The sequence below is a fragment of the Trachinotus anak genome, unplaced genomic scaffold (assembly GCF_046630095.1).
Source record: "Trachinotus anak isolate AG129_WGS33_773 ecotype Australia unplaced genomic scaffold, CSIRO_AGI_Tana_v1 ptg000004l, whole genome shotgun sequence".
Lineage (NCBI taxonomy): Eukaryota > Metazoa > Chordata > Actinopteri > Carangiformes > Carangidae > Trachinotus > Trachinotus anak.
In genome coordinates this window covers 12,616,562-12,629,286 of record NW_027273855.1, presented here as the reverse complement: position 1 = coordinate 12,629,286, position 12,725 = coordinate 12,616,562, and the positions used below count along the sequence as shown (strand labels likewise).

At 39.6% G+C, this 12,725-nt stretch overlaps 1 protein-coding gene across 1 annotated transcript; it reads right to left on the bottom strand.

Moving 5' to 3' along the window:
• Positions 1-394: 394 nt before the first annotated feature.
• Positions 395-7,994, bottom strand: gnat2 (guanine nucleotide binding protein (G protein), alpha transducing activity polypeptide 2). The gene is made up of 9 exons (XM_071475988.1): positions 7,671-7,994; positions 4,060-4,102; positions 3,489-3,630; positions 3,167-3,324; positions 2,896-3,024; positions 2,652-2,781; positions 2,409-2,562; positions 1,762-1,973; positions 395-1,265 (listed from the first exon to the last, which is right to left on the bottom strand). The coding sequence occupies exons 1-8, from the start codon at positions 7,774-7,776 to the stop codon at positions 1,783-1,785; spliced, it is 1,053 nt and encodes a 350-aa protein (XP_071332089.1). The 5' UTR covers positions 7,777-7,994; the 3' UTR covers positions 395-1,265; positions 1,762-1,782.
• Positions 7,995-12,725: the final 4,731 nt, after the last annotated feature.

Genomic DNA, 12,725 nt, shown 5'->3' with positions numbered 1-12,725 from the left:
GCTACTGAAGAAAACCAGCGATACAGTTAATCCTGTCAGCTCCATACACAGTTTACTCTCAGTTTTGTATTTGCCTCCTGTCAAATCTTTCCGAGTGAACACACATGGTCTCAAATCCCAAGAATCCATCTCTGCACACTTTTACAGTAAATCTCAACAGATCCATCACTGCTTTAATTTGTTTTGCTCTCTCAATGGGTTTATTGTAAATGAACTTCCATACGCTGCCATTTCCCCTCTGACTAGAACAGGGAAATAATACAACAGCAGTATTGTCCCCGAGCAACTAATGGCCTGGGGCGATCTGTTAGTGTTGACGGCCCCGTTTCCCTAATTCAATACACATTATTAACTGTGACAGTGTGATTCTGCAGAAAAGACACAGACACACAAGTGAAGTTAATGCATCTTTATTTCATGCTTCTACTTTTCATAAGAAAGGACAAACTCAGTAGATTTGCATTCCCTTTTCATAATAAAGCATCATTCCTCTAGTGTTTCCCTCTCTGTCTCTCATATACTTCCATGGAGATTTATCTTTCAAAATATAATGACTTATCTACTCTTATGTACAAAGTTTCTCTACAATGTTTGACCTTCTGAAAATTATTCATCACATTAAAATGTTACGTGAATTGAATACATTAAGACTATTTAGATTAGATACATTTACAATTTGGGTTTGTAATCTGGATATACTGCAAGCACTGGGAATATCTGAGATATTTGCTCAGCAACTTTTTACAGTTTAAATATCAAGACCACAGAGACTAGTGTACTCAAAAACAAAAACAAGGTTGCAGTGTTGCTATTTAAAATATTAATATTTTCCCCATTTTTTAAAATGTTTTATTAATTTCACTGAGCTTGGTTTTAATAATAAATATAACTCACAACACAGTAGTCAAAAGAAAGCAATGAGGATCGAACAAGCAACTATTTCATCTTCATACCTTCAAACCAGCAGCTTCTGGTGATAGATAAATACTGTACTTTAGAAAAACCCAAGGATCTTGTAGAAAGCTGTATGTCCACAACAATGATGTATAGTGGCTTGATAGTTGTTTCAACCCAGCTGGACGTACACTGTGTTGCAGGGATGTACTGTTGGAGATGGTGAGGTGCTAGGAACAGTCAAGGACCAGGACTGGGACTTGGCGTGGAAGCGATGGCATGAACACAACAAACTGAGGATCCTCTGTGCTCCATCAGTAAACTTCCAAGTTAATGCCAATATGTGAGGGGTTAAGGTAGGAAAGGAAGTTCTGCAGAATAGATGAAAATAAGAAATCAATCTCAGACATGTGTCACTTAAACTCTACATATAAGAGTGCTATGACCACCTTAAATTGTACATACATTAATATATTAAACTCTCTTTATATGCAAATGTTTTACTACATTAATGACTTCAGGGTTAAATAAATCTGTAGGTTGCAAAGTTCAATCTAAAATGAAAAGTTAATTTATTCTGCTGCTCTGGGATTAACTGACTTCAATGAGAAATCACTAAACTGCAGGGATTGCTTTTTGTGCGTCTCATTATCTTCCTCATCCTCAGCAGTCCCAAAGGGTCTAAACTGTCTGTAGTTTGAGTTTGTGTCGCTCATGTTGTGGCCAGAAGTTGTTGCTTGGCAACACCGGGTAGCCAGATATGATTCACTGTGTGAGTGTTAAATTGAATTGCCAGGGGTCTGCCTCATCTGGACCTTGTTACTCTGTATCAACAAAGTCCCCAGGAGTGATGTATTCACCGCTCACCTCTTTTTACTCCGGAGCTGTTTAGAAAAGACCACAATCTTTAAGGTTTTCTTTGATGATGATGTCTGTCACAGCGTTGAACACAATCTCGACGTTCTTTGTGTCTGTGGCACAGGTCAGGTGGGAGTAGATTTCTTTCACACCCTTCTTCATGTTCAGTTCCAAGAACTGCGTCTTGATGTAGTTGCTGGCATCGTCGTACGTATTGGGGCCTTAAAGAGAATAAGAGTGAGGATGAGATGCAAAGTTTCGTGAGTTTGGTTTAAAAGATAAAACCTGATCCTTATATCAGTCCCTCTGTATGCACATCACTTTTGTCGGTTGGCTTACGTAAGATTAATATAATTACTTGCATCACATAATTTAATAAAGGGAACAGCGCTGAGGCTCCCACTGTCAGCAGTTTGAATCTCAATTTTCCTTACTCGAGCCACTTCATCTAAATCTTTCATTTTGACCGAGCAGTTTTGGTCACAAGTCAATTTGAATTTATTGTTTGCATTATTTACTTTATTCTGCATCATAGTGACATTTAATTGTCCTAATCCTGACTTCAGTGCCACCAGTGTGGTCTCATTTCCACCGGTTTCCACAGTGTGCAGCAGGTTTAACTCCTGAGCTATTAAAACAGTGTCACTTGGTCTTACCATCATAGTCTGGGAAGCAGATACTCAGATGGACTTTCTTGATCTTTTCTTCGAAGAGATCCTTCTTGTTGAGGAAAAGCACGATGGAGGTCAGTGCAAAGAATCTGTGGTTGCAGATACTGTTGAATAGATGGAGGGACTCGTGCATGCGGTTCTGTGAAGGACAAAAATGACCAGAGTGGACGTCAGGGCGATAAGTCTTTATTAAATACTTCGTGATCAGATAGTTGGGTCCCGACTCACCACTTCGTCGTCCTCTACAAGCACCATGTCGTATGCACTGAGAGCTCCGCAGAAGATGATGCAGGTCACACCTTCGAAACAATGGATCCACTTCTTTCTCTCTGACCTCTGGCCACCCACATCAAACATCCTGTTCACCACAGAAAGTCAGAAAAAAGTCAGCCAGGCAGCGTCTCCTGGTTGTCACAGAGCTGTGAGTTTTTGCAGGTGTCAGACTTTAGTTCAGGGTCCACCTGTGACTTACCGGAAGTGCAACTCTTTGCAGGAGAACTGTTCTTCAATGATACCGGTTGTTTTGACTCGAGATCGCAGCACGTCCTGCTCAGTGGGGAGGTAGTCTGGCTTGCAGATTCTGTCCATTTCATTGAGGTAGCTGATGATGGCAGAACAACGAGTACACTGATCAGGCTTCACATATGACATCCTCTCTATCTACTAACACTAAGCTAGCTGCCTCTTTAGTTTGACATGTAACCCTGCTATTGCATCAGTTCCAGCAGTAGACGTGGACTCACTAGCCAGCAGAGTCGTTCAGCTGGTACTCAGCAGCTCTCTCAAAGCCGGCCTGCACACCAGAGTCTTTCCACAGCTTCAGGATGACTTCAGCCAGCTCAGGAGGCATTGTGCCTTCCTCGATGGAGTCTGACAAGTTCTGCAGCTTCTGCGCATCTTCCTGTGGTTTCATGCAAACAGAGCAAAGATCCATCAGTATCAGCACAGTACTGGAGTATAGTCTGATTGTGATTACAGCATGATATTATGTCATTTTATGTTATGAACATTATTTATTTGACAAGTTAATCATGTGTAATGTTCATCTTTTAAGTGTAACAAGACCTGTCCAGAGCTTGAGCCAAAGCCAATGCCCAGCATCTCCATGCCTCTGATGATAGCCAGAGCAGACTGCAGGATGTTGCCGTAGATGATCGCTCGAAACTCCAACTGTTCCTCTTTTGTGTAACCACCTTGATGAAGAATCCTGTGCACAAGTAGAAGCATAGAGGAAAAGTTTCAGTTTGGGAAAAAGCTTTTGTTTCTGTTTCTGATTCATATAAAAAGTCACATTTAGTCAGCATAGAAAGCAACCTGAATATCCACTGGCTCTGGTGCTCACAGTGCCACCGTGTGGTGTGTTTCTGACCTCACTCAGCTCTCATTGCCAGAGTGAAACTAACTGCACAAAACAAGTGCTGACAAATCAAATGAGTAAGCGGATGTTTGCCCTGTTGACCTTTTGTAAAAGGCCTCACTGCAAGTGAAACAGACAGAGATGAGCAAGGCTTTGGCCTGCTGGCTTTATGCCTGACCAATGAGATTAAATGAACTTTAAGCTGCACTGTGATTCCTCAGCAGTGACATGGTGTGGATGACACAAAGTGCATATTTTATCACTTGTGATAGTACTTACTTCATTTGTTTTACAATGGTGCTTTTCCCTGACTCACCAGCACCTGGAAGAAAAGACAAAGTTTAGCACCAACAACATAACTGCTGTTTCTGTCTGTCATGCAATCGAGTAGAAACACACTGTGCTTATATGCAGCCAAAGAATGTGCTTAGATGATCCAAGCAATTAAAAGCAGCATAAGCAGCGAAAGCAGCGTGGCTAAAATAGAAAAAAAAGTCTTTCATTTGACCCAGAGTGCTGTCTATCCATTTGGATAGTTTCATGATTTCTTTTTTCTGCGCTTTTGAGATGTTTGTCTTCACGACAAGAGAATAAATGTTTGATTTGTGCAACTCAAAGGGCCAAAGAATTACAAAGTTACAACAAAACAACTCATCAGTAACATCCTGACAAAGCTGTTCAAGAAAATCAAATGTAAAGCATTTCACTAATAACTGTCCATGCATCTCATGTGTGTCAGTATCAACAGTAAAGCTTTATGTGAACCTGAATTAGCTTTAAAGGCATTTTTTCCCCCATTTTCTGTCCTAGCCAAATCTAGGTGGATATAAAATATGCGTGTGAGAAGGAGACACAAAAAGGCACTGGACAATTAAACAGGCAAAATATATGAGAGAGAGAAGGAAAAGCAAGACATGGCAGTGTTGTCCATGGTAGAGGAGAGGACAGATTCATATAATGCGTGCATTCATTTCTGTTTCAGCTGGTTGTGAAGCCTTGTGATACATACTTAGAGGACACTAAACTGGCTAAAGGCTTCGCTTAGAGGAACAACGTAATCTCATCACCACATAACAACCAAACATATGGCTGAGCTATAAAGTTGTCAAGTTTGATCTTCTATAAGTCAGATAATTTACAGGTTTTTTTTAATATACAAAAGCCACTGAGTGCCAGTGTTTTTGGTAGACATCTCTGACCTTTGGGAAATCGCAGGAGATACATGTTTCATTTAGGGGAACAGCTCTTCTGAATGAAATTATTGTACGTATATGCATAATGTAGATCCTCCTTATATGTACAGTTTAAGTGACACAATTGGATGTTCTGGCTAATGAAAAGCTTGTGGGCAGATCAGGCTCTCTGCAGCACTGGAGCTAACTGGGGCCAGAAGGCATTTATCACGTCACAGAGCAACCAAAGCTGGTTGTCCTGCTCACTGGAGCTACATTAAGCTCCATCCACAGACTTACTGCTGAGCATTTAAAGACTTCAAGCCGTCACTCATATGGCCCCATCTAACCCTCTCAGCAGTTATTAGTAAGTCATTAACAAGTTTGTTTTTTCTAATTTGTGATGCGGTACTTAAAGGTGGTATTGTGATGGTATTAAAATTGGTTTCCATCATCTGCGTCTGCCTTTATCCCCTCTGTGAGTCATTCTTTTACCCAGTGCTCATTAGCGAGTGTGTCTTCAGGCTTTGCAGTGACATTAAATCTGGGTTTTAGATGGGAGCTCTATGTCCATGTTTATCCTGCAGAGGATACCATATATATACTGTAGACGTTTCTGCAGAAGTTACAGAGAGTTTATGACTCAGTATGGAGCTCTGGAGAGCGAGGAAAAATGCCTACCTATGAGAATGCAGAATTTAACTCCCTGAGATGGTGCAAATTTTGCAGACATAACCAATTTGCAAATACTAGTGAAAAATATTCTTTGAATCATCTCAGTAAATGCAGTGAGACCAGTCAAGGACTAAATTTTTTTTCTTGACCTCGTCCTTGAGATCTAATTGTCAGATTTCAGATGTAAGGGGGGGAAGACTTGCAGGGTAGCAGTTCTGTAACTTACTACATTTAGGCCTCTCTGCTGTATTTTCTTGATGGAGAGCTGTTTGCAAGTGCTATTTTGATGGCGTATGAATATTCAGGGTAGTGCCACAGTTTATCAAGAGATGTTGAATGTTATCACACCTGCGCACAAGGAGCTAACCACTAAAATCAGCTGCAAACGTGCTGCTTTCAAATTAACACCTGCAGTTTTTTTTCCACAATGTCCTCCAGAGCCCACAAGATGGCACTCTTCTTATTTATTTACTGTTCAGTTCTTAATGTCTTTTCTCTGACGCCAATAACTGCTGGAGGAACAACCCTGTAAATCTATTGGAAGCAGATATGTCTCTTAATAGTGTTTTAGACACTTGATTCACAGATGAGACTTTCAAAGTTCAATAAGTGCATTTATGAGCTACTGTAATAAAAATTTTCTGGGTTACATAGTAAACCATTTTATGCATTAAATACTTGATTTACAGCATCCATCACCAGTGCAACAGCACACATATCCATGTTCTGCAAAGACTGATTATTCTGACTCTGACATCAATTCAACGCTCGTTTTTAATCCTGTTTGTTTAACATAGCCTCCTAGAGTCTCATCAAAATGTTCACTGTCTTATTGACGCTGACGCGTGTTCTGTGATAATAAAACGCATTTTACAGTTTATGTGCAAGTTTAGGGATCAACAAAGACCTTGCCAAGTGGATCTGCACTAAACCAGTTAGCTAATCGGATTGACATATCACTGCTGTGCTGTGATTCATTTAGACCAAAGGTTATGATCTTTTAAGCACCAATGTCCTCCATTAGCATTGAAAAGTCACTTTCAATTTTAAGATGTAGACAAGACGAGTACATAAATTTTTTTCAAATTTAGTATATTTGTCAAATATTGAAAAGATGATTCATGCTTGCAGCCTTTGAGCAACTTTATGTTTTAGTTTTAGAAATAACTCATCATAATGGTAAACCTAATAATAAATGGCACAACCTGAAGCTAAACAAGCTGAAGTCTGTGCAGTATTTATATTGTGCTAAAGTAGTTCACATATAAATCTACTTTAGCTTTAGCTCACTTTGCAGAGAAGGAAAATTATTATTTTAATGTTCTATATTTTAAATATATTTTCACAAAGTATTCCTTTATCTTCATCTCAGATTTGTGTGTAACTGCTCAAGCTGCACACTTCTGTCTGTCTTCCCGCTCCCTCTGCTCTCTTATCTCTCACTAATGCCCTTTGAGTTTTGCACAAGCTTAAACAGTCCTTCCATCATTCTAATAAACTAATGCAGGGTTTTATCCAGAAACAAATCATCTGCACAGCCTGTAAATCATCTGAGTATGCCATATCTTAAATCTTACTAAGCAGTGAACAGATGTGCCAGAGCAGCTGATCACCACTTTAGATGGCTTGTATCCAAGAATTAAGAAATATGCAGCAAAAGAGGCATTAAACTCAGAATGAGACATCCACTCATTACCTGATTATCACAAGGTTATTGATTTTTTTTTTTGCAATTTCCAATTTCCAACTTTGATCCCGAAACTTGTTGATTACATTTCAGTGACTAATGAAAGGTGACTCAAACATTTTCCCTAGATCTTAGTCATGTTTTTTAACCATCAGTTACACCTGTTGACTACTGGCAGATGATAAAACTTCTGCTCTACTTTTCAGACCTGAACCTGCACAGAAGGTTTTGGTCAGTCAGAGATGAAAAGTTAAAAAAGAAATTGTAAACTACTGAATCTTTTGAAAGTACAGCCTGTCATTCTTAACTCTTTGCATCAAACTTGGTGCAACAAGACTATTAACAAGTCCACTTACCAAGCAATAATAGCTTGACAGTTTTAGATTCCTTATCAGCATCTTCTTGGAGTTGTTTTTCCAACTCCTTGGACTTTTTGTCCTCGGCGCTTGCTCCCGCACCCATGCTTTCTTCCTCCGCAAACTCAAGGTCCTCAAGGATGGAAATTTTGACGGTTGTCTGTGAGTAGCTGCAGAGAATCTGGTTGCAGCACTAATCGTGCTGAAAGGCGATTTCCGAGCGGAAGGGGATTGGGAGGGAGGTGCTTGAGCCTTCCTGGCCTCTTTGGCCTCTTTCGATTAGATGATCAGATGGGACCCTCTCAAGGATCAAATCAATTGAGCAGCTCTGGTAGAGAGCTGCACTTTAATTCCTTCTGGTTAAGCCCCTGACTTAGGAGGTGCCTCTTCCTGATTGGCCGCTGAATCCAATTAGTCTAACAAGGGCAATAGTGAATAATGTAAAGAATAGGAGAAAATAAACACACTCACGTACATGGGTACAGTGAGCGTCAGTGATAGCAATAGTTTTTCTATAGGAAATTAATTGATCTTAAGTGGGTGTGTGCATATGCATGTACATAAAATGTGTATATGTGTGTACATAGTATACAGTCCTTCGTATGTGCATGTGTGTATGCCTGGGATGAAAACTCAGTGACTCACTCTCTTCAGATCCATACTGTGTTTTACTGGACTCTTGACTTCAATGTCAGTCACATGGACGAAGCATGGAGGGAGGCATTAAGGTCTCATAAACTTCTTATAGTTAAGACGTTTAAATCCCAGGTGGTGTGGTGCCTGCTAAATAAAGCAACTGTCACTGCACTGCACTGTTCAGTGGGGGATCTCAGCGATAAAATGACCTAAATGTGTTTCTCAAGTTACATAATCATGGAGGCGATGGAATAGGATCCAACAAATGTGAGACTATCTAAAAAAACTATGTCTTCTGTTTTCTGTGAGTCAGAGCAGATATAATGACATTAAGCGTGTTGTTGCAGGATTGGAGCAGTTGCTTGATGGTTGGCGGTCAGTGGGCCTTGTGTCTAGGACTGTTATGTTCCCGCCCTGCATGTTGGAGGACTTAACCTGAGATTTGACTGTATTTGATGTTACTAATTCAGTCAGAATGCAGCTCACTGCTCTATATTGTAGGCAAGGAACTGTGTTAGAAGTCAGCTAAGTCTTAATAAAGTGCAGTTTGATTCAGTTAAGTAACTTTATTGTCCAAAAAAGGAAAACTAATTTGCAGCATTTGGAGAAACACTTTCAGATGGCTTTCACATGACGTAGTAATTAGGTTTTTTGATATTGCATTGTTTGTATATTTATTGCTTTGCAGGTGTGTGAGGAAATGACTGACCATTCGTGTTTACTATACATTTTAAGTAATCAAAAACTTCGTAGAGAAGCTTTTCAGTTGAGAGGTAGACTGACAACATAAGTTTTATACCAAACCTTGGTTCAAAGCTCCCCGTCCGTGAGACTGCATTAGCTGATATCAGTAAAATTTACAATAAGATCAGTAGATTCAGGAGTTGAACAATATATACTTTATTTCTATATATGTTGAAATGTATGTAGCTTTGCCTTGAAAATAGGTTCCTGAATTGAATTGCTTGATACAGAGATAAATGTTGCACCACTGTTGACACCACACTTGAAGTTTCTTCATTCTAGGTTTTTTACTTAGCATGACTGTAGAAAAGCAGTTTTAGACAGGTGACCTCTGGGATAGTTTGAAACCTGTATTGTGGTCTTAAATGTTGTCAGAAAAGATGATGTACTGGTGACCATTTCCATGTGGTGGCTTCCACAGTAGCTCTATATCATTGTGTCTGACTGTGGATCAATACTTTGGACATAGTGTGATTTATAGGTAAAGTCTTCATCCTTTCCGCTTATAGTGTTGCGTGTGTTGTGTGGCTGCAAGCATGCTGACAAAGAAGTTTCTGCTAATCCTGATATGAATTAGTTAAACTGATCCTCCTTTTTGTGTTTTTGTTAAATGTGTCTTGGTGATTGTGGTGGAAATTCAGTATCTGCCTCATGTCCAAATGAAGAGATCAAAGGTGTCTTTGTCTGTTGTGTTCAACTTGCATCAGTAGTGGTACAGTGTCTTCATTTTTGAAGCCCCACCCAACAGCTGTGAAACTGCACAGTCATCTAAACCCATAAAGCTTTTTGATCAAATCAAATCTTTTCATGAAATCAAAAACAGACCAGGACTGCTCCACCTACACTAGATTTTAGTAATAAAAAAAAATTGTAAACTTTGTATATTGTTGTCATATGTTTATAACATTCTCTGTGAGTGTGTTGTAGGTGGTTTAACAGAACTCGAGTCTGCCCTTCAGCCAGCCAGACAGTCCAAGCTCCATTTGAGTGACGTCAGGGTCAAATAGGCTCAGCAGGTACCTAAAGGATTGACAGACTGGGACCTCTGAAGAACAAAAAGTGTGACACGTGAATGATGGTGAAAACACGGTGGAAAAACCATTTGAGGCAGTTTCACACGGGCATAATGAAATTAAAACATTTAACAGCTCATCAAACTTTGGAAAAAATTAAGAACAACTCTAATCATAAACTTAGCTTGTTATTTGTGTATACTACTACAATCAATGCATCAAAAAAAACAAACAAAAAAAAAAAACAGCAGCACTTTCCCTTTCATACGTCCTCACAGGACCAAGTCAGAGCCCAGTTCTGTCCTGAGATACTGAGCATCACATCCAAGTCACTCTGCCTAAGCCTGAAGTGCTAATGGCTTTGGGCAGGGTGCTTCAGGTCTAAATCCAAGAACGCTTCCAAGCAGGGTAATCGCAGTGGCGCATCTAGTGATGGTGGCCAATCCCATTAGGGGGTGGATGGCATAGCCCCGCTTTGTGCTCAGCCCCTGCATCTGTGATCTGTTGAGGAGATTAACCACAGAGCCTCAGATCAACCCGAGAGGCAGGAGGGGCTTAACACGTCGTCTTTTTGGATGATGGGTCCAGTGGCGAGCAGGAGACTGAACAGGACTAATTTTTATACATCATGGCGTAAGAAAGGATGAACAAAAGTGCAGCTTTACTTTACGACAACATTATTTTGTCCAACTAAGTCAAGATGGAGGCTCACTGATGCTTCATCAGCAACATCAGTAAAACGCCAGCACTAGTTGTTTTCAATGGCAGTGAGCTGTTGTTTATTAGTCATGAACACACGTGCTAGATCTGATCCTCCTGCTTGAATTTCAGTCTTGTGGCACCTCTGTAAATGAACAAACCATGACAGGAGCAAACTAACATAAAGGTCATTTGTGTTTGATAGACACAGATAAATCTGTACTTTCTTAGGTGTGATGTGTAATGGCGTGTAGCTCTCTAAATCCTCCACAGACTCACTTTACAGCAGGTTCCCACCCACTGATGAGCTCATGTGGTTTAGGCTACAAGCTTTTCCACATGTCTCCAAAATAAATAAGTGGACTCCTACTGATGACGCATGGGGGAACCTTGGTGACACCATAGTGTTGCGTTTACACACAAGATGTTGTGATACTCGCTGTTAATCCTCTTACACAAAACATCTTGTAATTCCATCATACAGCTACCATTAAGTCTGTAAAATTATAGAGAATTACTTTTATATTATGATTCACAAGGTTTATCTAAAATATTTCTGATGCATTGATTTATTTACTGGGTTGTGTAGCAGTTGATTCCAGATACACTTTTTCAAACAAAAATAATCAATTTGTATGTGTGTACAAAGTGTGAACCAACTAAGTGTGTAAATATAATGTTCCCTGACTTACAAGAGAAAAAATGGTTGATTTTTGATCATTTTAAATTCTAGTTTTCTGTGATATGCTTTAAATTTGCATTATACATATCAACAGACACTTTCTATTACATTATCTGTCTTTATTTGGAGTGAATTCCCTTTGTGTTCCTAAACTAAAATTAGGGGGCCAAATTCAAAACATAAGAAGAATGTGGATTAGAAAAAAAATCCAAATATAGAAAAAGCAATTGTTTAAAGCATTTATTTTTTTTGTCTGATTTACTTTTAACTATGCATTATAGAGATAAATTGAGGCTTTAATTTAAGAGAGAAGAAATCTTTAAAAATGTCTGTTTGTTTGTTGTTTGTTTAGTTTCTGGGTGAAAATCAGGGGACAAAGGTTGAAAATTAAGAAGAAGAATGGAGATGAGACAAACTGCAAATATACATTTTGTGGAATAAAGAAACCAGAAACTATTAGTTTGTTGCAAAAGGAATATATTATATAGGTTGAAAATATATGCATTTATTTATCTGGGTTTTTTTTTTTGTCTGTGTTATCTGAAAATTCAGCAAAAACTGCACAATGGCTCAGATCACATCTTTGAAATGTCCAACTTTCCATCATGTTGCTGTTTTTGTCCTCTCACTATGTTCCTCCATGTTCCTCCCGCGAACTCTAAAGTATCCTCAGTTTAATGTTAGTCTGCATGTATGTCCTGTGATGACCTGGTGACCTGTACAAGGTATCCACCCCCACCATGACAGTAAAAGCAAGATAATCTGAATTCTCTCCTGCTGCTCTTGTCAGTGGCTGCACATGTAGATGTGTCTTGTAGGAGGAAGCTGCCAACATATATTTTCCTGCAGTTAAAGAGGGATTAACCACTGACAGATTAACTTCAGGAGCAAAGAGTAAAAAGAAGTCACAAGAGGTGAATTTATTCATGGATACAGTACGACAGGCTCCAAGTTTCCATTCATCTGTTTGCTTTTCCATTACTTGTCCGATACAGCAGCTGTTTACTTGCCCTAGCTGCCTGCAGCCACAGTGAAATTTAGAGCACCTGTTCTGTTCACCTGCACACCCGTCTCCATCTGCTCCAAAAACCTCCTCAGGGACGAGGTGCTGTCACTCGTCATCAGCATCAGTGTTCCTGCAAAACAACGGACTCTCTGGATTCCCCAGCTTGGGCCTCACTCACTCTCACTGACCATGCTTTTCATTTTAACAAACGTTAGGCCGGTACATCAGTTTGTCAATACTGATATATGTTTTCTTGGTCTTCCTTGAATGTTGTG